General features: G+C 35.8%; 3 protein-coding genes across 10 annotated transcripts in view; 1 reads left to right on the top strand and 2 right to left on the bottom strand.

Annotated features, from left to right (window-relative positions):
- The window catches only part of LOC128870479 (protein pangolin, isoforms A/H/I/S-like), a 306016-nt gene that overhangs the window by 207106 nt on the left and 74700 nt on the right, over positions 1 to 24210 (bottom strand). For all 8 annotated transcript variants that reach the window (XM_054113155.1, XM_054113156.1, XM_054113154.1 and 5 more), the window contains exon 2: positions 2646 to 3015. The gene's annotated coding sequence lies outside the window, so the exon portion shown is untranslated. The remainder of the gene's footprint in view (positions 1 to 2645; positions 3016 to 24210) is intronic.
- Positions 11418 to 12466, top strand: LOC128870476 (uncharacterized). The gene is made up of 2 exons (XM_054113151.1): positions 11418 to 11923; positions 11985 to 12466. The coding sequence occupies exons 1-2, from the start codon at positions 11597 to 11599 to the stop codon at positions 12378 to 12380; spliced, it is 723 nt and encodes a 240-aa protein (XP_053969126.1). The 5' UTR covers positions 11418 to 11596; the 3' UTR covers positions 12381 to 12466.
- Positions 12461 to 24210, bottom strand: LOC128870475 (uncharacterized). The gene is made up of 2 exons (XM_054113150.1): positions 13429 to 24210; positions 12461 to 13362 (listed from the first exon to the last, which is right to left on the bottom strand). Exon 1 carries the CDS (start codon positions 18555 to 18557, stop codon positions 16554 to 16556), a length of 2004 nt encoding a protein of 667 aa, XP_053969125.1. The 5' UTR covers positions 18558 to 24210; the 3' UTR covers positions 12461 to 13362; positions 13429 to 16553.

Below are 24210 nucleotides of genomic sequence, written 5' to 3'. Positions count from 1 at the left end.
ACTCTTCACCAGGACAATGCGAGCTCTCACACATCGGCTCAAACAACTGCATTCATACTTAATTGATAACTTGCTATGTATTGAATTATCACAATTCAATAGTTTTCTAAATGAACTTAATCGAATTTTAGACTTAACCCTAATCCCATGTCGATGGTCGTTTGTGTCCGGGCCGTTTTTTATAAACGACTGCATGGTGCATGTTTCATACCATTTGTTTCAGATAATATATTATTAAAATAAAAAAAATATTTTTTCAAATAACTTTGAAGAAATCTTTTCGGATATGTTTAGTTAAAGCTTAGAAGATACCTTATGTATTTTTTCTAATTTTCTGTTGGCGTTATATAGTAGAAATAAGCGCCGACTCATCGACATGAGATTAAGTTGCCAAAGGGAACGACATGAGATAAGGGTTAATATTTGTTAGATCTAATATTAATTTTACGCTCTCGCTTGCAGACAGTTATATTTCGCCTTCAAATCGCCATCATAGTTCGTTGGTATCGGAAATTAATTTTTTTAAATATTTTGAACTTTAAAGTAATAGTCGAAGCTTTTAAATACTCTCGTTGTAATTTTGTTCAAGTAAATAATTTGTTTGTGCTGGATTGGTATCGGCAGTTTGAATATGTGGATGTGGCTGGCTGTTATAATATTTTTAATTATGTAATGTTTGACACTTGCGTGAGTCACATCCCAATGTTAAGTACTAAACTTAAAGCATACTTACATAAAATCTACGAAAAAGTGCTCAAATATACCTGCGTCCGTTCATCTTAAAGAGGTCTCAACTAATTCTATTTCTGATGCTGTCAATCTCTTTGCTAATTGTTTTCTTTGAATTTTATTTCAGGCAGTTATTTATTTATAATTTATTCAGGCACTGGTACCGATGTTGACGGTTTATCGGTTATTCTAACTAAAAATTGTCCAGCTTTGATTACGCCTTTAAAGCACATTTTCAACATGTCACTTTCTGCCGGAGTTTCCATTGATGACTGGAAATTAACTGTTATTACGCTGGATAGGGCGATTTCTAAGCTATCTTCTCCTGCTTCTTAATTTGCGCGATAACTGCTTACGCGATTTTGGGCGAGTTTAACAAAGCGCGCCAGCCGTTTATTTCTCGTGCTAACCGGCGCCAATTGGACACACACAAGTGAAGTCAAGTCCTTTTCCACCGAATCTTTCCAACGCAGGGGAGGCCTTCCTCTTCCTCTACCACCACCAGCTGGTACCGCATCGAATACTTTCAGAGCCGGAGCGTTTGTATCCATTCGGACGACATGATCCAGCCAACGTAGCCGCTGCATCTTTATTCGCTGCGCTATGTCTATGTCGTCGTAAAGCTCATACAGCTCATCGTTAAATCGCCTGCGATATTCGTCGTTGCCAATGTGCAAAGGCCAAAAAATCTTGCGGAGAATCTTTCTCTCAAACACACCAAGCGTCGCTTCATCGGATGTTGTCATCATCCACGCTTCTGCGCCATGCGTTAGGACGGGCATGATGAGAGTATTGTAGAGTGTTAAGTTTTGTTCGTCAAGAGAGGACTTTACTGCTTAGTTGCCTACTTAGTCCAAAGTAGCACTTGTTGGCAAGAGAGATTCTACGTTGGATTTCAAGGCTGACATTGTTATCGGTGTTTATGCTGGTTCCTAAATACACGAAGTCTTTTACAAATACGAAATTATAACTGCCAACAGTGACCTGGGTGGCGATACGCGAGTGCGTCGACTGTTTGTTTGAAGACAGGAGGTACATACTTCGTTTTGTCCTCGTTCACCACCAGACCCATTCGCTTTGCCTCTTTATCCAGTTTGGAGAAGGCGGAACTAACAGCGCGATTGTTAAGGCCGATGATGTCAATATCATCGCATACGACAACAATTGTACGCTCTTATAAAAAATTGTGCCTGAGCGATTAAGTTCTGCGGCTCGTACGATCCTCTCCAATATCAGGTTGAAGAAGTCACACGACAACGAGTCACCCTCTCTGAAACCTCGTTCAGTTTCAAATGGCTCGGAGAGGTCCTTCCCAATTCTGACGGCGCTGCTGGTGTTGAGCAACGTCATCTTGCATAGCTGTAATAGTTTTGCGGGGATACCAAACTCAGACATGGCGGCATACAGGAAACTCGACAGGAAGTCGACGAAAAGATGGTGTGTGTCGATTCTCCTATCAAAGCTATCTACAATTTCGAAATTATTTGAGTATGTAGTCAAAGACAAAATGTACTTTGCTGTTAAACATTTGTTATATCCTAATAGACATGGGTTTATTCCGGTCAGATCTACATTAACGAATTTAGCTGTCTTTGCGGAGGACTATCTGGAAACATTCCAAAGAGGTTTGCAAATGGTTGCAATCTATACAGATTGTTCTAAGACTTTTGATAGGGTATCTCACCCACTATTAATAGCTAAACTTGAGCGCTTCAGCTTTCACTTTCAATTTCTTAAGTGGTTAATTTCCTATAGGTGTGTCCTAGGTCCGCTACATAGTTGGTGTGTGCGTAGTCGTTTGTTCCTTAACATTAATAAATGTCACTATACTTCGTATGTGAAAGTTTTTAATATTATTCCAACAGCTTACAGCATCTTAAACTCGCCGCTAAAGTCAAATAGTGAATTAAAATTACCTGGGTGTTTATTTCGATGCGAAGCTCAACTTTATTCTTTCTAAATCGTTCGCAATGTTAGCCTTTATTCGTCGAAATAGTTCTTCTATTCTGGTTTACTGATCTCTATACTCTCAAACTGCTGTACTCGCCCTTAGTTCAGTCCAGGTTAGAATATGTGTTATTCGTTTGGAGACCGTTTCATGCAGTCTATATTAATAGATTAGAGTCTGTTCAGACAGCTTGGCGCTAGATGAAATTCGTTGATCCCATTCCGTCTTATCGCCCTCGTTGCTTATTAATAAATGTAATGTCCTTAGAGTCTAGGCGTATTCTCTTCGCGATGTGTTTTGTTTTCGATATTTGTGCGGGCTCAATAGATTGTCCGTATCTGCTCAATAAAATTATTTTATTGTTTTTTGTGCCCTAGCCTTTGATTTCTCTTACTCTAAGTTTATTTTTAAGAATTTACTTATAACACTCTTGTCATAAGGTTGTATCTACCACATCACACTGCCAAAGTTCCACTCGAACTTTTGGCTACCGTTTTGGAAAACCGAATAATCAGCCGAAATTCCGATATCAATTGGCCGCCTCGAAGCTGTGATTTAAGCCCGTTGGACTATTTTTTGTGGGGAGCCGTTAAGGACAAATGCTATGCGAACCACCCAGAGACGATTGATTCTTTAAAACACGAAATCGTAGTTGCCATTCATGAAATTGGAGCCCAAACAATAGAAAATGTGCTTAAAAATTGGGTTGATCGAATGGCCTACTGTAAAGCCAGTCGTGGGAGTCATTTGAACGATATTATTTTTCATTCATAAATGACAATGTTCAATCTTCAAAATACAAAAAAAGTTTGAAAAAATATTGATTCGTTTTTTTTTATAGCCGATTCAAAAAGCAAATTTTACATGGGCCATCCTGTACTATTACATACACCAATATCGTACATATATGTACGTAGATAAGTAGTGTAATGTAAAGCCGAAGGCCACACTTGCCAGTACTTCAGCTATTAAGTACAATCATTATTTATAATTATTTTACTTCTAAATTAATTAATACATAAAAAGATACATACATGCTTGTATACAATACTTATGTACTTATACATATATGAACCAGTACAGAATCATTCGAGTTTAGATACTGGTATATAACATAAGAAATCATACCAATTCTTGATTGACTAAAATAACACTGTGGAACAAATTCAGGTTAGCAAAAATTAGGTCCATTCTGAGAGTGGCGGGTGAAAATAGAGGCGAAATTAGAAGACCTGTATCGCGCCGTTTTTTTATGTTAGTTCGAATTTTTTTTTAATCGGCCTTCGAAGTTCGAAATCGGAGCAAAATTGTTTATATGGTTTTTTGGCTATAACTCGTCGACTAATTGATATTTTTTCAATCTGTAAAAGCCAAATTATTACTAGAGACCTGTGCAACAATTACAATTTTTGAAAAAATTGATTTCGAAAATTTGTGTGGTACTTATGAAACAATATACTGAAAATCGGCATTTGACTGCAAACTTCGAAGGCCGATTAAAAAAAAAATTCGAACTAACATAAAAAAACGGCGCGATACGGGTCTTCTAATTTCGCCTCTTTTTTCACCCGCCACTCTCAGAATGGACCTAATTTTTGCTAACCTGAATTTGTTCCACAGTGTAATACTACATAGTAGTTAAATGATCAATTTGCATGTAGCACGTAGATACAAAGCAGCAAGATTAGAGGAATGGATTTATGGTATATTGTTACACTGGCTCAGTTTAAGCTTTAAAACATCAAAAGAAATAATTAATTCACCCCATTTACGTATTATTTTTTCCACACACTTACATAACAATGTATATATATACAATAAATATATATATGTATATATAATTGGCCCGTACACCCATTTTGGGTGCATGGATGAGCTCCTCCTCCTATTTCTGGTGTGCGTCCTGATGTTGTTTCACAAATGGAGGGGCCTACAGTTTCAAGCTGACTCCGAGCGGCAGTTATATTTTTTATGGCAAGCCTTTTCATGGCAGAAATACACTCGGAAGTTTTGCCTCATTTTGGTCTTTCACCGAGATTCGAGCCTACATTCTCTCTGAAGTTCGAATGGTAGTCGCGCACCAACCCATTCGGCTACGGCTAATATATATATATTTACTACAATAAATATTTAATACAGTAATAAAACCATATAAATTTCAGACGAAAAACATTTTCAATTCAAAAATTTAGCTTGGCGTACAAATGCAGGTTATTGTGTACACGTGGCAGGGAACCTGTTCAGCAACACTACTCTTCTGATTACTTACATGTAATGCTAAAGCAAACTTTGACTTATTTATACTCGCAAAGCACTTAAAAACACTTAAAGAATAGTATTTAAATATCAATACAAAACAAAATAAAAGTGCAAATACAGTGCACTCGCGGTAACTCGAATAGCCGCTAAGTCGAACGACGTGCTAACTCGAACACATTTTTTCCCCTATTGACTTCTTTGTAACTCGAACAATAAAAAAGCGCTATAACTCGAACAAAAAAACAAATTTATTTGTACACACATTCTTTTCAAACATGTACAATTTGGACATAGATACATATGTAATAGTATATGTATATAAATTATATGTATACTAGTGTATTGTCCATATGAATATTTCGGGGTTAATATCCCGTTAGTTTTCTGGGAACAACATCTTGCATTGACCAAATTGCTTTAAATTTGTCATTTGTAGTATATCAGTGCACGTGAGTAATGGATCGTCAAAGGTTGAAGTGTTTAACATTAAAAGAGAGGGCTGAAGTCCTTAACAAAATTAAACGTGGACGTAGTGTTACTTCTCTAGCGAAGGAATATGGGGTAGCCAAGTCCACCATAAGTCTTATAAAAAAGAAAGATAAGGCAATTTATGGCTTGCACTAACGCTACCGGCAACCATAAGCTTAAACTTCTCGTTATTGACAAAGCAAGAAATCCTCGTGTTTTCAAAAATTTTAACTGTCCGGTGGAGTACAAAAATTCCAAATCAGCCTGGATGACTTCGGCGATTTTCAAAGACTGGTTTCATAATTCGTTCGTGCCGCAGGTAAAATCCAGATTCATTAAAACAATTTTTTTAACCAAGTTAAATGACTTTAATATTTAGGTAAGAAAAAATTTGAAAGATGGGGATTACCTGAGAAGGCTCTTCTTCTAATTGATAATGCCCCATCATAATCCCAACGAAATCGAATTAAAGTCCGAGGATGGTTTAATTTTAACTATGTTTATGCCGCCGAATGTGACACCATTGATCCAGCCAATGGACCAAAATGTAATTCGTATAACGAAACTATACCACAGAAATTTTCTACTGGCTTCCATTTTCAACAATCGATCGAAAAATCGATATCGATGACTGTTTTTTTAACATAGCACACTCAATTGATAAGTCGAACAAATTCGATAAATCGAACAGCGCCTGTTTTAATTAGTTCGAGTTATCGCGAGTGCACTGTATGTTCCGTTAAAGTATTAAGAAAAATATGTTTTTACATTTTACATTTTTTGATAATGATATCGATATTTTTCAGTTAATTATTTTACATCACTTTCTACTTTCCAGTTTTATCAGACATTAAAACCATGTTCATTAGTTTTTTTAAGCTATTATTTATTTTCACTTAATGATGGTGATATGGATTTTGAAGATGTGTGATTTTAACAAGACGGCGCTACTCACAGCCAGCAAACAAACCCCTAAATTTTTGCAAAAGAAATGCCTGGGGTAATCCAAAAGATAGATTTTGTGTCAATAAACCAGAAATAACCCGACTTATGTATGCCTATATGTCATCGGAAATTTAACAAAATTAATCGACATTATTCATAAATTGCAGACCATTTATTACATATGTACATATGAATGTATGTCAATAAAGATATAAATGATTTCCATTGAAAATATAGGCTTCACTTTAATTATTAGTATTATAGAACCATCGTACACTGCGACATCAACGCGGTTCATTGCGGTAGGTAGGTTTCTAATAAATAAGGTAGGTTTCTAATAAATTCTCAAGTTTTTTATTAAAAACTTAGACGTTTTTCTGCTTCATGGGACACATTGCCGAGAATGGCAAATTTTCGTCTAGAGAGAGCAAAACATTCACGGAGAATATAGGTATTTCACCGTCCACCCCTTAAAATATATATAATACTAGGGAAAACCCGCCCGTTCCGCTGGTCGTCTTTAAAAAACTCTAGATTAATTAATTAAATTAAGCCGAAAAATTATGTGTGTTTTTTATAAAAATTCTCGCGCATGAATAGTAATGAAAGAAGTTTTAAATAGTAGTAGCAATTAAAAAACGTTTGATGTGATTTACTTTATTACTTTTTTATCGTGGTTGATTTATGTTTCTCAACATAATAATCGGTGCTCCTATTTTCAAGTTTAGCATGTGTGGCGGTAATCCAGGTAAATCAAGGGAATTCAAAAATTCAGTGGGATAATTTACAATAGAGTAAAGCAATGTCAAGTGATCCTCGAAAATTTCACTAAGTCGATTTTAGGGCAAGATGTCTCGTTGTGTAGTCAAGGTCATCTTAACGCAGTTCTATAAATATTTCGCGCAAATTCCAATTTTAGCAATTGTTATTAACAATCAAAGTTTTAAGCAAGATTAAATTGAAAAATTAATTACTCCAAAACTACAATAGATAATGACGTGAAATTTTGCATACCATTCAAGTATTATCTGTACTATTTTTCAAGTGTTAATAACTCTTTTTATTGTGACAAATAGATAAATAAATAATAACTTTTTGTAATCAGTTGAATTTTTTCATGTTTTCTTTACGCTGTTAAACAATCGGACTTACGCATAATTGTGCGGAAAACGCTTTCCTTCAATAATCTGAAAATAGAATTTTGTACTTTTACTCCATTTCCGAGAAATTGACTGTTTTTTAACTTGATGCGCTCGACGGTGGCATTGCTGCCATCGGCTGATCGGTCGCGCGGCGGCTGAGGGGCCGCGCAAACTGAAGCAGCGTGCACGTTTGAACATGCTCGCACAGGATTTATTCCCTATTGACTGAATTCGACACTGCTTTGTGTCAGTTCGATTTAAGTGGTGACTGGTAACAGAGCATATTTGCATATTTCAATATTATTGTAATTATGGTTCGACCGAGCGAATGCTGTAATCCGTTTATGACAAAAGGCCATAATTGTGTCCGACGCAATTTATTTTTGGTAACATCTAAGTGGAATGATAAATTTGAAAAATATATTGGTCAATATCTTTGTAAAATGTGTCGCAAAGAATTATATCAGGGTGCGAAAACTACTGTGAACGCACTAGATGAACATTGTCAGAACACGAGGTGAGCTGTAATATTTATTCAATATTCTCCGAGTAATTATTTAATTATTATCGCTTACATTATCACATTGGAAATTAATATGACACATACTGTAAATAAACTGTTGTAGTCTGCTGTTGCAAACAAGATTTGAATTTCGATTGAAAATTATTTATTTTTATAGTGAATGGATGTTTGCTTGTATAATGTGCATTTCGTTAGATATTTACATACTTTCAAAAATTTTTTTTCTTTTATTGCTATTTTTAACCTCAAAGGACTATTGAATGAATTTATAACGATAACTTATGAACAAAAACACTTCAATTTTTAATGTGAAAGTTAATAAAACATTTAAAATTGCTGAATCCGCTAGAGTAAATCGCCACGTTTCTTTTTTCAGTCCTACTCAAAGTGCAGAAAGTGAGACGTCGGATAGCTCTATAGATTCGGAGGATGGAAATTTCGAAATAAAGAACATTGATCATTCTTTGAAATTCGATAAAGTGAAAAAAATTCTGCAGGACCTAGGCGAACCACCAATTAAAAAAAAAAAGGTATTCTGATTTATGCGATAAGGAACTCAAAGAAATTGTTGCAGACGTCATTAATTCCGGAAAAGGAACAGAAAATGCAGAATTAAAAAATCAGAAAAAAACAGAAAATCCATACTCAGCTTTTGTGAAAAATATTAAAGACGCTTTGCTTGAAAAGAACAGTATCAACCATAAAATTCAAATTCTCACAACAATTCCAGACAATTGGACCGTGAAAAAAATTTGCGATACATTTTCTGTTTCAAAAAGAATGGCATCGAAATCTAAAAAATTGAGAAGAAGAAATGGCTTTGCATCTGTGCCTGCTAAAAAACGTGGAAAAAAAATTTCAGATTTGACTGTCGAAAAAGTGCGTAATTTCTACTTGCCTGATTATTCAAGTAGACTGTTACCTGGAATAAAAGACTGCAAAACTGTTTTTAATAACGGTAAAAAAACAAAAGAACAAAAAAGGTTGTTACTTTTTAATCTGAATGATCTACACGAACAATTTAGAATAGAATACCCTGAGGCATTAATTGGTCTATCAAAATTCAAAGAACTTCGGCCTCGCGAATGCATTGTCGCTGGGCAAAGTGGGTCGCACAATGTTTGCGTGTGTAAAACGCATCAGAATGTGGCTTTGAAAATTTATGGAATCAGGCATGAATTAAAAAAAAAATGTAGAGTAAATTTCAAGGAGAATATGGGCGATTTGATAAAACAGTGTGTCTGTGAAAATTCGTCGTCTCATTGTTTTTTGCATGATTGCAAAGCATGTCCCGGAGTATCAGCAGTCATGGAACACATTAAAAAAACTTTGACCGAAAATGAAGTTAAACAAATCACTTACAGTCAATGGGGGAACACTGACCGGTAACTGCGTAATTCAACAAATTCCACGTGCCCATGAAGGGCGTTTTGTAAACCTTTATGAGGCGTTCAAAAGCACTTTGTGGGAAGTGGTTAACTAAAAAAAATTGCATTTTCATTATGGTACATCATGCATGATTAAGAATATTTCCATTACAGATGCGATATTGTGCAAGAAACAGAGAAAGCAGCAAAGTTTGTAGAAACGCTTGGTGCCGATTTATCTTCACTCCTTAAACATGATTTTTTATCGAAAATTCAAGCGACATATTTTGTTGAGAAAAAAATACTGTATCCGATGGAGAATATGTTGTCAGCTTAGATTTTGCCGAAAATTACACTTTCCAGATTCAAGATGCAATCCAATCCCATCATTGGTCTAATACTCAAGCTACTCTCCATCCTTATGTTATATATTATCGCAAAGATGGAGTAGCTTATCATCTTAGTTTTGTGATAATATCTGGAAAATTGACTCATGACGCGAATTCTGTCCATTTATTCAATGCACGACTTGTGAAGTATTTGATGAAAAAGAAATTTGGATGTAGAAATGTGAAAAAAAATTTTTACTTCTCCGATGGGGCAGGTTCACAGTACAAAAACAAATTTAATTTTTTAAATTTATATCATCATAAGAATGATTTTGCGATCGACGCTGAATGGAATTTTTTCGCAACGTCTCATAGAAAAGGAGCGTGCGATGGGGTTGGAGGAGCTGTGAAGAGATTAGCACATAAAGCAAGTATGCAACGTGTAAGCGGGGATCATATAAGTAACCCTGAAGCTCTCTATGAATGGGCGAAAAGTGCTTTCAAAACAATCGATTTTGATTTTTGCTCTCAACTTGAGCATGATGCTCATGAAAAAAAATATCAAAAACGCATCAAAGGAGCTGTAGCGATAAACAATACGCGGCAATATCACCAGTTTCAACCTACGATTGGAAAAAAATGCAAAGTCGAATTTTTTCAAAAGACGATTCTTTGTTTGAAAATACTATCAGCAAATAAAAATAAGAAAAGTAAATATAACTGTCATATTATGGTAAAAATGTACTATAGTTGGAATCTTTCGGACTTTTAATACAATATAATTATTTTAATGAAATTAGTTGTACGATGCTGCAGTTTGCGCGGTCCCTCAGGCCGCCGCGCGACCGATTAGCCGATGGCAGCAATGCCACCGTCGAGCGCATCAAGTTAAAAAAACAGTCAATTTCTCGGAAATGGAGTAAAAGTACAAAATTCTATTTTCAGATTATTGAAGGAAAGAGTTTTTCCCACAATTATGCGTAAGTCCGATTGTTTAACAGCGTGAAGAAAACATGAAAAAATTCAACTGATTACAAAAAGTTATTATTTATTTATCTATTTGTCACAATAAAAAGAGTTATTAACACTTGAAAAATAGTACAGATAATACTTGAATGGTATGCAAAATTTCACGTCATTATCTATTGTAGTTTTGGAGTAATTAATTTTTCAATTTAATCTTGCTTAAAACTTTGATTGTTAATAACAATTGCTAAAATTGGAATTTGCGCGAAATATTTATAGAACAGCGTTAAGATGACCTTGACTACACAACGAGACATCTTGCCCTAAAATCCGTGACTTAGTGAAATTTTCGAGGATCACTTGACATGGCTTTACTCAATATCATCTTGATTTGTAACAGTGTCAACGGATCGATATGTTTGTTCTGGACTTGGTATGTTAGCCAAAATAGCCGCATTCATTTCATTCACATCATTATTTTTGCTAGCCATGATGGCTCGTTCACTAAGCCAATCATGATTTTTGTAATTTTGATCCAAATTTGGGAAAATACTTTGAATTAACTGTTCTTTCGTTTGACTTATTTGACAAAAGTTTGGTTGTAAAGTTATTAAGCCAGTTAAATTATCGACAGGAACTTTGCCATTTCCAATATCCAATAATTGCTGTGAAAATTCAGCAGCTGATGGATCATTTTGCATTAGAACACGTACATTTGTAGATAGTTTGAGTATTTGAACATGTCTCCACAAATATGATGACTTCAAACATGCAGCCAATTCATCTGCTACAGTTGCCCGAGGAATAACAGGCAGTGTTTGTCTAAAATCACCTGCCAGCAGCACTAAGGCACGACCAAACATTTCATTTTTACTACGTAAATCTCGTAATGTCCTATCAAGCGCTTCCAGTGACTTTTTATGTGCCATCGTGCACTCATCCCATACAATTACGTGTGCGAAAAAGCGGAGAAGGAGAAGAGAACTGTTCTATTTTTTATTTGTTTTTTTTTCGTATTATATATATTGGCAAAATTTATACAAATGGCGAAATTTATATTTTTTAGGAAACGCACAACCACCAGAGAGCAATTTAAAGGTTTAATATCTCGTATGAAGGAGCGTCCCGATATTGCAAAAAATTTTACCAGAAGTGCTCCTAACGAGGTAGAGCAATTTTGGGAGAGTGTGCGTGAGGAACTGAATTCATTAGGGCCTCCATCGAAGAGTATTTCAGAATGGAAAAAGGTTTGTTGATAATTCAAAAGTTCATTGAGAATATAAGTACTTATTTCCGTTTTAATTAAAGGTTTGGTCAGATTTTAAATCAGCAGTAAAGAAAAAGTTGGCGCACAATAAAAGGGAATTACAAGCAACTGGTGGAGGCGAAAATAGGGAACTACCTTTATCGTCGCTAGAAGAAGATGTTGCTGCTCTAGTGGGCCTAAACGACTGTGTTGGGGGCATTAAAAATTCAAAAGAGTTTGGAGTGCCTCAGAGGAGAATTATTGAGCATGCCACTCCACTAAATTCAGAGCAGGTGGTTGAAGACATTACTCCATCTACATCGAAGAGAGCTCGTGAGGGTACAAATTCATATACTTCGAGAGACGCCATCTGCATAGAGTTGTTGGAAAATGACGATGTGGAAAATAACCAAAACATTCGAAATGAACTCCGAAAAAATGAGACCAGAGCAGTTTGACTTGTTAGACAAGCAAATCGGTGTGCAGGAGAGCATATATTCAAAAGTTTCGGAAGGTGTTGGGGCACAGGAACTACATTTTAAAAATGTAAAAAAAGAACTGAAAAATCTGACTAGGTCGGTTGACCTTCTGGGTGATCACCAGAAGAAAAACAATGAAATTCTCCAAGCTTTTCTTGAGGAGACAAAAAGACATAATATGGCTATGGAGACAAATGCTATTGAAAAATTAAGGGTGAAAAAAGAACTTTTAAGCATTGAATTAGGAGAAGTTAACAAGCAATTGAGACTTAAAAAATGACTGTGAATTAGAAATTTTGTTTAGCTTAAGTTTTAAAGTGCAACATTTGCCAAGAAGGCTTTTATATTTTAAGCTTAAGTTTTAATGTGCAACATTTGCCAAGAAGGCTGTTTTTATTTTGTTCTTAAGAAATATATACAAACATACATATATTTATGTACGTTAAATGAAAACATATTATATTTTAAGCTTAAGTTTTAATGTGCAACATTTGCCAAGAAGGCTGTTTTTATTTTGTTCTTAAGAAATATATGCAAACATACATATATTTATGTACGTTAAATGAAAACAAAAAAATCTTTCTTTATAAAAAGCTGTGTAGCATTTCATTCCGGATTTGATTTGCTTCATTGGTATATCTTTGATGTTGTACAGGCTCGCCATTTTCATACTCTTCACTTTCAAAAACCCCTTCTAAATATTCGTCTGAAATATTATAATGGATCCGAATGTTGTGAAGTGCCGCCGCAACATTAACAATTTAAGCCACTTTTTCCGGAGAATAATTAAGTTGGCGAGCTGAGAGCAAGCATCGACACCAATTCTTCCAGACACCTTTTGTGCGTTCAACAGTATTGCGACCCGAGCTATGGCTTTTATTGAAACGGCTTTGGGGTGTATTCGCTCCGGCATTTCGGAAGGGCGTTATCAACCAGGGTAAAAGTGGGTATCCAGAGTCACCTAGGGAACATTTAAATCAAAATTACTTATATATTGTTAACTGTTTCGCTTTTGTCATATATGTACCCAACAATCTAGTGCTGCTGTGTCCATTTTCATACATGGTTTGGAAATGTCTTGAAGCCTCACTATTTTCCCAAATAAAAGAATCGTGACTTGCACCTGCGTACCTACTGTTCATATACCTTATTCGCTGCTTATGGTCACATATCTTAAGATAGAAAAAAGTCATTTTATTAGTCAATTAAAATTTCAGAAATTAACTTACTATCATTGCATTAATACTGTAATATCCTTTCCTATTATAATAAAGATGCGAATTGTCTCCAGCAGGTTTCACAATTTTTATGTGTGTGCCATCTACGCACATAACTATGCCGGGAATTCTTGTTTTTCCAAAAAAATATCTTTTGGCTTCAAGCTCTTCAGTCTCGGTCATTGCCAAGCTTATCCATCTGGGGCATAGTGTTGCCTCTAAAATATTTAAAACTTCTGACAGTACTATGGACACTGTGGACTGCGCCATGCCAATATTAAAATCTTGCCCAGTACCATTTTGATAACCCCCTTCAGGAAAAAATCTTAGACAGGCTTCTAGTTTTAGCTCTGGCGATATCGACCATGTTTTAATAACAGGAGGCATTTCCCTCTTTAATATGTTAAGAACATATTGGAAAGCTATCTTATTAAGGCGGAATTGCTTAACAAATCTACAAGAGGAGTTCACATAAATTTTCGTCAATTGTCCTTAAAAAGTGAACTTACACATCATCAGGCAACTGGAACACGTCAACAGCATTATCCCTTACTTTTTTCCGGGTTCGTCTTGCATCATTGCTTGTACTTTCATTAAAAATCCAAAAAAAAAGCTATTGAATCCATTTTACACATTTAACAAATATTTATTGGTCTTTTGCACAGCTGATTATGCTGATAACACAGTTCACGGATTGTAATGCAGTGCATCCGTCGGTAGCAATAATACCATTTTTGTGAAAAAGTGAATCGAGTGCGGATCGAGTTAACTCCCGCCGCATATCATCCGACGTTTATCATAATAGGCATGATAAACTTTTCCAGGCGAAGTAAAAAAACTGACATATATTTGCTTCAACCGTATATTTGTGAGTACACAGGTAATACGTAAATATATGAATGATATAGGTAATATCTCATTTAGCATAACCTTTCTGCAAAAAATTAAGAAAACGATCACCAATCACGCCGGCAATGATACAATGAATTTTTCACTATAACTGACTTCAGATTAACGTTTATATAATAAGCGTATATGTAACATTTTAAAATTTTTTTAGAATTTTTTTTTTAATTTTTAATAATAAGTGGTCTTCCTCTTCCTCTTCCTCCTCCTCTTCCTCTTCCTGTAGCTACTAATTTTCTTCTTCCCTCTCAAGCTCCATCTCCTTTCTTTATCCCGGAAACGGGCAGTAAAAATTACTTCACTTAAAAGCTTTCATCAACAGCTTCCATCTGATACCCATATTGTACAAACACATCCAAGGGTACCTTGGTCCACCTTTTCGGCTATATCTCGAGACCCTGGTCACTCAGAGATCTAAAAAATACTCTGTATTAAAGCACTCATCAGTAACTTTGATTTGATACCCACAATGTAAAAACACATCCTAGGATTACCCGGGTCTTCGTTTTGGCCTTCGGCAGCGCCACCTGGTGGCGAGTGGAATCAATAAGCATATTATACTAACCTTCACCGTGGAAAAATATAAACATATATATACCAAATTTCATAATAATCGGCCCAGACACACACGACCAAAATGTATTCAATTCTAATGAATGCTATGTGCGGTACAAAAAATAAGTGCGGCAAATAGCAAAAACACACTCACTTAACCGACGCACCGCACACACATGCGTTATCAGATTTCACAGAAACCTTTGCCAAAGCAACACCAACAATGTGTGAAACTTTCATTGTTTTCCTTACACGCGTTGCTGAGATTACCCCGGACAAACGCACACTTTTTTTAGGCTTAATTTTTATATATATAGATAATATATAGGAGAGATTTAATTTACGGAGGTGATAGAATTTATAGTGCTAGTAGTGTTGTACTCATGGTAGTACAATTCAAGGTCCTTGCTGCCAAAACTACTTGTAATACACCTTTTGGTGAAGGAGTCAGCCTTTTGGTTTGCCTTTGCCCAATCAATTCCTCACACTGGAATATAAGCTATTTGGGCTTTCGTAAGCCCCATACAATTTCATTCTATACATAATGGCATATATCTTTCAAATAAAAAAAAAAACCCTTAATACCTCAAACAAAGCTTGTTTGATTGTAGTTCCTCCCTATAAAAATCAGGTGTTACTGTTTTTCAAAGTAATGGATCTACGATAGAAATCCCAAAGCTTCTGTATCATGTATTGCCAATTTTCGATTTTTTTTAAATATGCATACAGGAAAACTTCTGATTTAAATAATACACATACAGACGTGTTCTGCAAATCGTACTATTGAAGATCATTGCGATCTACAAAACCTATTTCGGAGATTTCTTAACAAAAAGCAGACGTTTGGCCAGAAATCGTTGGATATGATGTAAATAATGTGGCTCTAGCAGTTTCCATTTAAATTTTTTTTTTTTTTTTCAAACATGTTCCGCAAATCGCCCGGTTTCAAATCGTACCATTTGCAGAGCACACCTGTATTAATTACACAGTCCTGCGAGGGTGAGTTTCTAGAATGGCTGTACTTCTTTCTTGTAGTTTTTTATGCGCTGAAAACGAATCTGACCTTCAAAATGCTCCATCACGTCAGGACTTTTGGTGAATGAAGCCTGAAAGGTCAAAAAATGGCCATTTTAGCCATTTTTGGGATAGAAATTTTTTTTTTCAATTTTCGACGAAAAGGTTGCATAGTACAACTCTTTAGCTTTAAAACCCATTTTTTAAAATTATTGTACGATTTTTTAAAAAAAAGTTATGACATTTTGAAATTAACAGTTTCAGTTACGTATACGTTGGGTATAACGTCTATTTTAAACCTGTCGACTTAAATTGTTTAAATGTTCCCCAAGCCGGTTACTTAAATTAATGAATCTCAATGGACACTGTGTTTACTAAATACATATTTAGCAGCTATTGAATCTGCTGCTGGAATTTCTTTTTGAATGGTAGTAATTGAGTTCCTCAGGTAAGAAATTTTTTATTTTTTATATATAAAATCAGTGTTATATTTATATATGTATATGTAATTTTTTTTCGGCGGCCGTCGTAGCTGAAGCGTTGGTGTGTGGCTACTATTCAGAATTCGGAAAACGGAGGTTCGAATCTCTGTGAAATTCTGGAACAAGTGCACACCTCCCTCGTTCTGTATAGATAATAATGTTGCCCAAAATAAATCTGTGTCCAGTGCTTTGATCTCTTGGCCAAGGGGGTAAGAGCACAACCGACGCCACTGGTCATCCACGTCTTGATAATTCTCTTGTTCACAAACTCTGGGGAGCGTGACTAGGAGTGGAATGAGCGAAGGCGTTTTCTCTCGTTCAATGCTGGATAAGGCGTTTTTAGGCTTGAAAATTCTCAAATTTTCCAAAAAACTATTTGTAAAATCATACCTCTTCTTGATCTGAACACAGGCACAAATCAAAAAGGTTTGACATTTCTCACGAAAATGTGTCAGTAAATCCAATCGCTCCTGGACTTGTCTGCTCTGCTGTCCTAGCAACACCTGTACCCCCAAGTACATTTCTGCCATTGGCAGATAGTGAACTTTATCTTCTGGGTCTACTTCTGACAATGGACGTGAATTGACATAGTTTCTCTTCATGAAGCTATACAGGAGAGTTTTGTATAAGTCAATCATTACTTCATGCAGATCGGTGATCACAACTTTAGCAGATTGGAAATACTTGTTGACTCCAGTAAATTTAGGAAGGACCCACTGAAGGAAGAAGAAGAACAGTTTGTTGAAGGGATCATTCAAACACTCATAAATTGACTGTGCCATTTTCAGCTTGATTGTCAGCCATTGGTCAGTGAAATACAGCAACAGAGCAGGCCACTGTTCGAGAATTCTGTCAACCACCGTTGCCAATGATAACCACCGTGTCTGGGAAGGATGCAAAAGCTTGTGAACCTCAACATTCGAAAACATCTGGAACTCAACATATTCACTTTGACGTTTAGAACTGCTGTTAAAAAAATTGTGAATATTGCGAGCAAAGTCCTCACACGTACGTGGTAATTGTTCACATGCTTCGCTTGCACAAAGATGCAATGAGTGGCAGATGCATTTCATGATGGTGATATGTGGTAAATCTCGCTTCAAACGACTAGCGACAGAGTTATGCACACCCATCATAACACTGCAACCATCAGACCCAAAACCAACGATATTCGCCATTGGGATCCCCCTCTCTTTGAAACTTGCAATGATATTATTGTATAAGTGTTCAGCTGTTGCACTCGTCACTTTTCCAGGCTGCAATACTTGTACTAAGTCCCAAAATTTCGACACAATTTTACCTTCTTCTTCATCGAAATATCTCGCCAGCAAACAACTTGTCTTAGTTGCTGAAATGTCCGTTGATTCGTCCGTTAACACACTAAATTTAGTTATTTTCAACTTCTCCGCTAGCCTGCATTTCTCAGTCTCACCAATAACATTTTTGACAATGGCAGTTCCTTTAGTGCGTTTGAGAACAATTTTGTGGGCAATTTTGGAGTCAGAGAAAGATGATTTCAGCAAGTCTGATAAGTGGTCTAATGCTGCGTAGGGAATATTGTGCTCGGCACAGAATGCAGCTATCCTAATTTCTGCGCTTTTTGCTGCAATGCTCAAAGGTTCTTCTATGCCACTCCCACGTTGAACAAACTGTGTCATCTTCATGCTCTTGTCTTTCAGCGGTTTTTCTTTTTCTCTGTGTTTCTCTGTTTGTCCATGTGCCCTTAATACTGATATGTCAGCTGTATACTCATGACAACAGAGTTTACACCTGGCTTTACACAGATTACCAGGTACACGTTGTAACCAAAACTTAAATTCCTCTTTCTCCAGCCAATCATCCCGGAACCTTTGCACGATTTTAGTCTTCTTTTTCTCGACTCTCGATTTTTTTTTGGGAGGAGTACGATGAGTATCCTCTTCGTCTTCCATGGCACCTACGGTGATTTTTTCAGTGAGTCTAGAAAGGTTATTGTCATTCATCGATATTTATCTGAGGTATGACCTGCAAAATACTCTACTCGTACTCTGAATCCTTCAATTTATATGCATAAAATTCCTGTGAGATTGTGTAGAAACTTCAAACGGAGCGCCGGCGTGTATCAGAAAAATGTTACAACGAGTAATTGAAGTTACACCATGAGTGGATATGAGTTTTGTGGTAGACGAACAAAGTAGAATCATCTCTATCGGAAGGAATTCTGTGATTGGTAGAATTCTCGTCGCGTTGCCCGTGATTCGTTGAAATTTTCAATTGGACGGATGTGATTTTATCGACCGGAGGTTCTAGTGAATTTTTGTGGCGCTCTCGGAATGTGATTAGTATCCAGCTTTCCATTCTTACACCTCTACTTTCATGGACAGAATATAGCTAACAACAATTCAAAATAGAATAGAATAAACCGATTGATCACTTCAATTGTAGCTGCGAACGAACGGTATACAAATGATTCAGTCACGGACTGAAGCCGTGTCATCGATAAAATTGTCCAAAAACTAAGATAAAATTTTTAAATAAACGCATCGAAAAAAAAATTTTTCCCAAATCATTCATTCCGTTTCTCCTGAGGAAGAAATGTTATACCATGATACCATGATAGACATCATGGTATATGGTATGGGACTCAGTTTCATGGTATAGATACCATTAAAATGGTATGGTTGGCAACGCTGATTTCCTTGCGAATTTAGTGACTTCCTGATCCTCTAGTTCGCAATATTCTGTAATAAGAGAAAAACGCTAAATTGATTTCGTCCCGAACTTAGTGCACATGTAATATATACCCCCAAACAATGTAGAAAAATTTAACTTAGGTCTAGAGACGGAAATTTAGTTTTAAAATGTAAAATGTGGGCGTGGTCTTTATCTGCTCTGAATAATATTTATCTCGGACGTTATTGAAGAGAAAAACGGCAAAGCAGGATAGATTTGTATATTTAAAACAATAAATCAAAATATTCAAGGCAACAGGTTAAGCCCCATATTATTTAACCTTATAATGGATGAAATAATAAGCGTATAAATGGAAAAATAATAATTATCAATATATCAATACAAATTATCAAATACGGAAAGAGCGATAATTTGTTATCCAGACGACCCGGTACTAATCTAAGATTCAGAAGATAATTTTCAAAAGCTACTTTTTGAATTGCAAAAAGCATCAAGTAGATAATACAATATGACTAATTCCGTACCAAATCGCTTACTACATCGCGTCATTCATTACGATGTAAACTTGCTGCGTATTACCAAAGTATGGAACAAATTAATTACTTGGGAGCAGAGATCACATCTTCACAAATCTTGATAGTTGAAGTTCGAAATCAGTGTCGAATATGGCGAAACAAAGTAATGAGCACAAAAACCAAAGTAGGGCTTATAAAACTTGCGTTCGACCACTAATGACTTATGCCATGGAGACACGCGCAGACATAACAACTACAGAACATGCTAACTCAACTATCGAAATTCGAACTCTTAGAGCTAAAATCGGTCATACTCTACGAGAACTTATGAGGAATGAAATCATAAGGGAAAGAGATGGAAATAATGCTGGACATCGGAATCACCATCCGATCATTAATAACACTAATTATTGTATTGCATATTAATATGTATATAAGCTTTTGTTAGAACAGGATAATATTCCAAAAGAAAGATGAAGAAATAAATACAAAATGAAAAACATATCAATTGTGCTTCACATCTTTCACTCAGAATAAAGCGATATTATTTTCAAATTGATACAAGGTCTCGTCATATTGATACGCGTGTAAAACAATTATATGAGTTTTTCAAGATATTATCTATTTATTACCCCACACTTTTTAAAAATGATATCAATTTTTTTCTGTTAACTATTTTACATTTATGTCAAACATTATTATTTTTCCTTTTTAGTTCTCTCTACTAATAACACTAGTTTACGCCAAAAATGGTCCTCGACCAAAAGGTGTTTTTTAAACTAATTTGAGGTCGCTGAAACCAAAACTGAATTTTATTTTTTTTTTTCAAAGAACGGTTTCCGAGATATTCCCAAAAAACCTGTTTTTTAGGCAATAGTGCAGTTATTACCTGCAATCTCGAAAACAGTGCACGCTATTTCTTTGAAGTGCATAAATTTCGAAAGGCACACATATTATATAACCTACATGGCAATATATAATTCGTGTCAATGGAAGTCGTAGTTTTCGCAAAACAGCTGTTGAAAGTTAAAAAAAGGCATTTTTTACGTTTTTGACTAAATTATCAAAGTTTATTCACTTTTTTCTGTTCATAAAGTCAACACGTGAGATTTTGCAGCTTTTGACTTGACTATGTTTTAGGTCAAAAATACGCTTTTACTCTCAAACTTCTTCTTTTATGTTGCACGGAATCTTCACGAAGTTGCATCCAGCAGTAGTCGCTCATCATTCCTTGATCCCAAAAGCCCTCATAACGCTTTTAAATCGTAGCAATATCTTGATGAAATCGCTCGCCTTTTTCATCACTTTCAGCCCCCAAATTCGGAGCAGAATAATCCAAATGACTGTGAAGTAGGTGCATTTTTAACGACATGCGAGCACCTGTTAACAAAAACAAAGTTAATTGTAATTTTTTTAATAATTTTCCAATCAATTTATATGATAAACTAGCAAACCCGGCCCGCTTCGCTGGGCACACTAAAATAGAATAGATATGGTTTAGAACAGAAAAGATATGGTTTTCATATTATTTATTTCTTTATTCAAAGCGTTTTGGCATAAACAGTATTTTTTGTTTTTCTATTTGTTTTTGAGTAAATACATATATAATGTTTTTGCCTTCCCAACACGTGAACAGCCAACGCATAGTTGACCATGAGTGAATACTGGTTCTTCTAAATTCATCCCGCATATTTCTAAAGTTTGCTCTTGTGATTTATTGATAGTTATTGCAAATGCTAAACGAATGGGCAGTTGCAAACGCTTGAATTCAAATGGCAATTCAGGTGGAATCATTGGAATTCTCGGTATTAGAACGTCTTCATTCTTGAATTTGCCAATTTGCCGGTTGGATAGTTAACTACTTGATCTTGGTCGATAATTGTGTCAGCAGACCGTTATACAACAGTATCACCAGGTATTTTACCCAAGGTATCTGCATTTACCTCGTTCACATCTTTATTCGTACCATCTAATATAGCTCGTTCACTTCGCCAATTGTGATTCTTGTAATTTTGTGTTATGTCGGGAAAAACCTTTTGCACCAATTCGGTCTTTGATTTTGCTATTTGACAAAAATTATCTGGAAATTTAAATAAGCCATTATTATCAATAGGAATTGCCAATTTGTAACAATTGCTTTGAAAAAACTTCAGCACTTGAATCATTTTGGAGTTGAACGCGAACATTTGTGTTTAGTGTTAATTTCGTCACATATCGCCACAAATTAGATGGTTTCAAGCACGCATTGAATTCATCAGCTGGGGTTGATCGCGGAATAACGGGTAACGTTTGTCTAAAATCACCAGTTAATAAAATCAATGCATTTCCAAATAAACGTTGATTTTCACCCAAGTCTTTCAATGCACGATTAAGTGCCTCTAACGATTTTTTGTGCGCCATTGTACACTCATCCCAAATGTTGATTTTACATTGTTGGAGTACCCTTGCCATTCCACTTCTTTTGGAAATATTGCATGTTGGTTCTTCATTAACTTGTAAATTTAATGGTAATTTGAGCGCAGAATGTGCGGTACGTCCTCCTTCTAATAATGTAGCTGCAATACCCGATGAAGCAATGGCTAATGCAATAAATCCGTCGTATTGTTGTTCTCGTTCCAACTCTTTGTTGAAAATGTCGTGAATATTTCGATTTGGTGCAATCATACCAAGTTGTGTCAACGCTTTATTAGCAATTGACAAACACAGATCCTCTACCAAGATTAGCACTTCATTGTACATATTTGATGTTCCGGGTTCATTTGAACATTCGGATTTCACATTAAATTCTCAAATTTCGTAAAAAATTATTCACTGTTCCAAAATCCACTCCAAAAAAATTCACAAAAAATTTTTACACTTTGCACTTACGTCTTCTCCTTATGGCGTCCAAATCAGAAAGAAATATTGACACATTGTAACTCACACTGTCAATTTGACAGTTCAGTTCCGCCCCAAGCGTTTAAAAAGTAAACGACATTATGGCTGGTTCAAAAGAACGCTGTACGCATTGCCAGTGTTCCGAATTACAACCAAACTTTACGAAACCCATTTTCATTACTTAGAGTAGAATGGGGTAAGATAGGTCATTTTTTTTTGGAGAGCTCTTGCTACGGTGTTTTTGCATTGATTTTGAAAAATAAGCAAGATTTTGAAAGGTTATTTATCTGCTAACATTTTGGTTATACTGACTTATGTTTGGCTAAATATTTTTTGGAAGCTGCATTCAATAAGACAAAGGTACTTTTTTTCGATATTTTCAAAATCGGGGGGCACGATAGGTCACTATGTGTGAGAGGAAAAGAACAATGTACATGGCTTTATTTATAGCGTATGAACACTGCACATGTTATAAAAGTTAGGAATTTTTCTTTAATTCATCACGCGAGCACGTAATGTTTCGAACGGAATTTTAAATTGTTTAGAGGCTGATCGAACACTAGCGCCATCTCGGACTGCCGCGATTGCGTTTTTTACATCCTCTTCATTTCGTTTCGGCGTTTTTCGCACATAATTACGCACCATTTTGCTGCAAAAACAATTCAAATTTATTTTATTCAATTAAAAGTAGTGACCTATAATGCCCCCAGACGGCTGACCTATAGTGCCCCCAAGCACATGTTTTATGTTAGTGTCGATATTTTTTTTAAAACAATAATATCAAAAAACTAACACATTATTCGTGTTCAGCATTATTTTCTACGTAAAATAAAACTCACCTGACAAATATTTACATACATTAAATGCACTGCACCGTAGAATAAAAAAAATGCTATGTCGGAGAAAAGCTCACAAAAAACTAAACGACGCCAGAACTAGGATAACTAATGAATGGTGACGGCCGAAATGACAGTCGCAAACGTTGTTCCCCACCACGTATTCAATTCACATAAGACGAGTGACCTCTGCAAAAACAGTGCGACGAAAACCCCACCTACCTATTGTGCCCCCATACCTATCTTACCCCATTCTACTCTACTTAACAATGTGTGTAAGTTTGGTTTAATTCGGTGCAAAGACCCGGCGGGTCCACGTTTTGGCATATATTTCGAGACCTTAGTAATCAATTGGTATGAAAATTACCCCTTATTAAAGCACTTATCAACAGCTTTCATTTGATATCCATATTGCACATACACAACAAAGGTTACCCGGGTCCACGTTTTGACCTATATCTCGAGACCCCAGTCACGGAGCGACATGAAAAATACTCTGTACTAAAGCATTCACCAACAGCTTCCATTTGATACCCATATTGTATATACACATCCAAAGGTTACCCGGTTCCATGTTTTGACCTATATCTCGAGACCCTATCCACCAATAGGTATCCAAACTATACGGAAACCATCTTCAATACCTACTTAACAATGTGTGCAAGTTTGGTTAAATTCGGTGCAAAGACACGGCCTGTTAGCGAACACACACAAAAAGTTGACTTTATTTTATA

The sequence above is a fragment of the Anastrepha ludens genome, chromosome X, assembly GCF_028408465.1.
Source record: "Anastrepha ludens isolate Willacy chromosome X, idAnaLude1.1, whole genome shotgun sequence".
In the NCBI taxonomy this organism is placed as follows: Eukaryota; Metazoa; Arthropoda; class Insecta; order Diptera; family Tephritidae; genus Anastrepha; species Anastrepha ludens.
Note: the sequence above shows the minus strand (reverse complement) of the source record. Positions and strands in the feature narration are given on the sequence as shown.

What these genes read in the sequence shown, in the direction of transcription:
- LOC128870476 (XM_054113151.1), top strand. Translation starts at nt 11,597, where the DNA reads ATGTGCCATCGTGCACTCATCCCATACAATTACGTGTGCGAAAAAGCG. An exon ending in GTATTTCAGAATGGAAAAAG is followed by an intron (nt 11,924 to 11,984) that starts GTTTGTTGATAA and finishes TTTTAATTAAAG; the next exon opens with GTTTGGTCAGATTTTAAATC.
- LOC128870475 (XM_054113150.1), bottom strand. Translation starts at nt 18,557, where the DNA reads ATGAATGACAATAACCTTTCTAGACTCACTGAAAAAATCACCGTAGGT.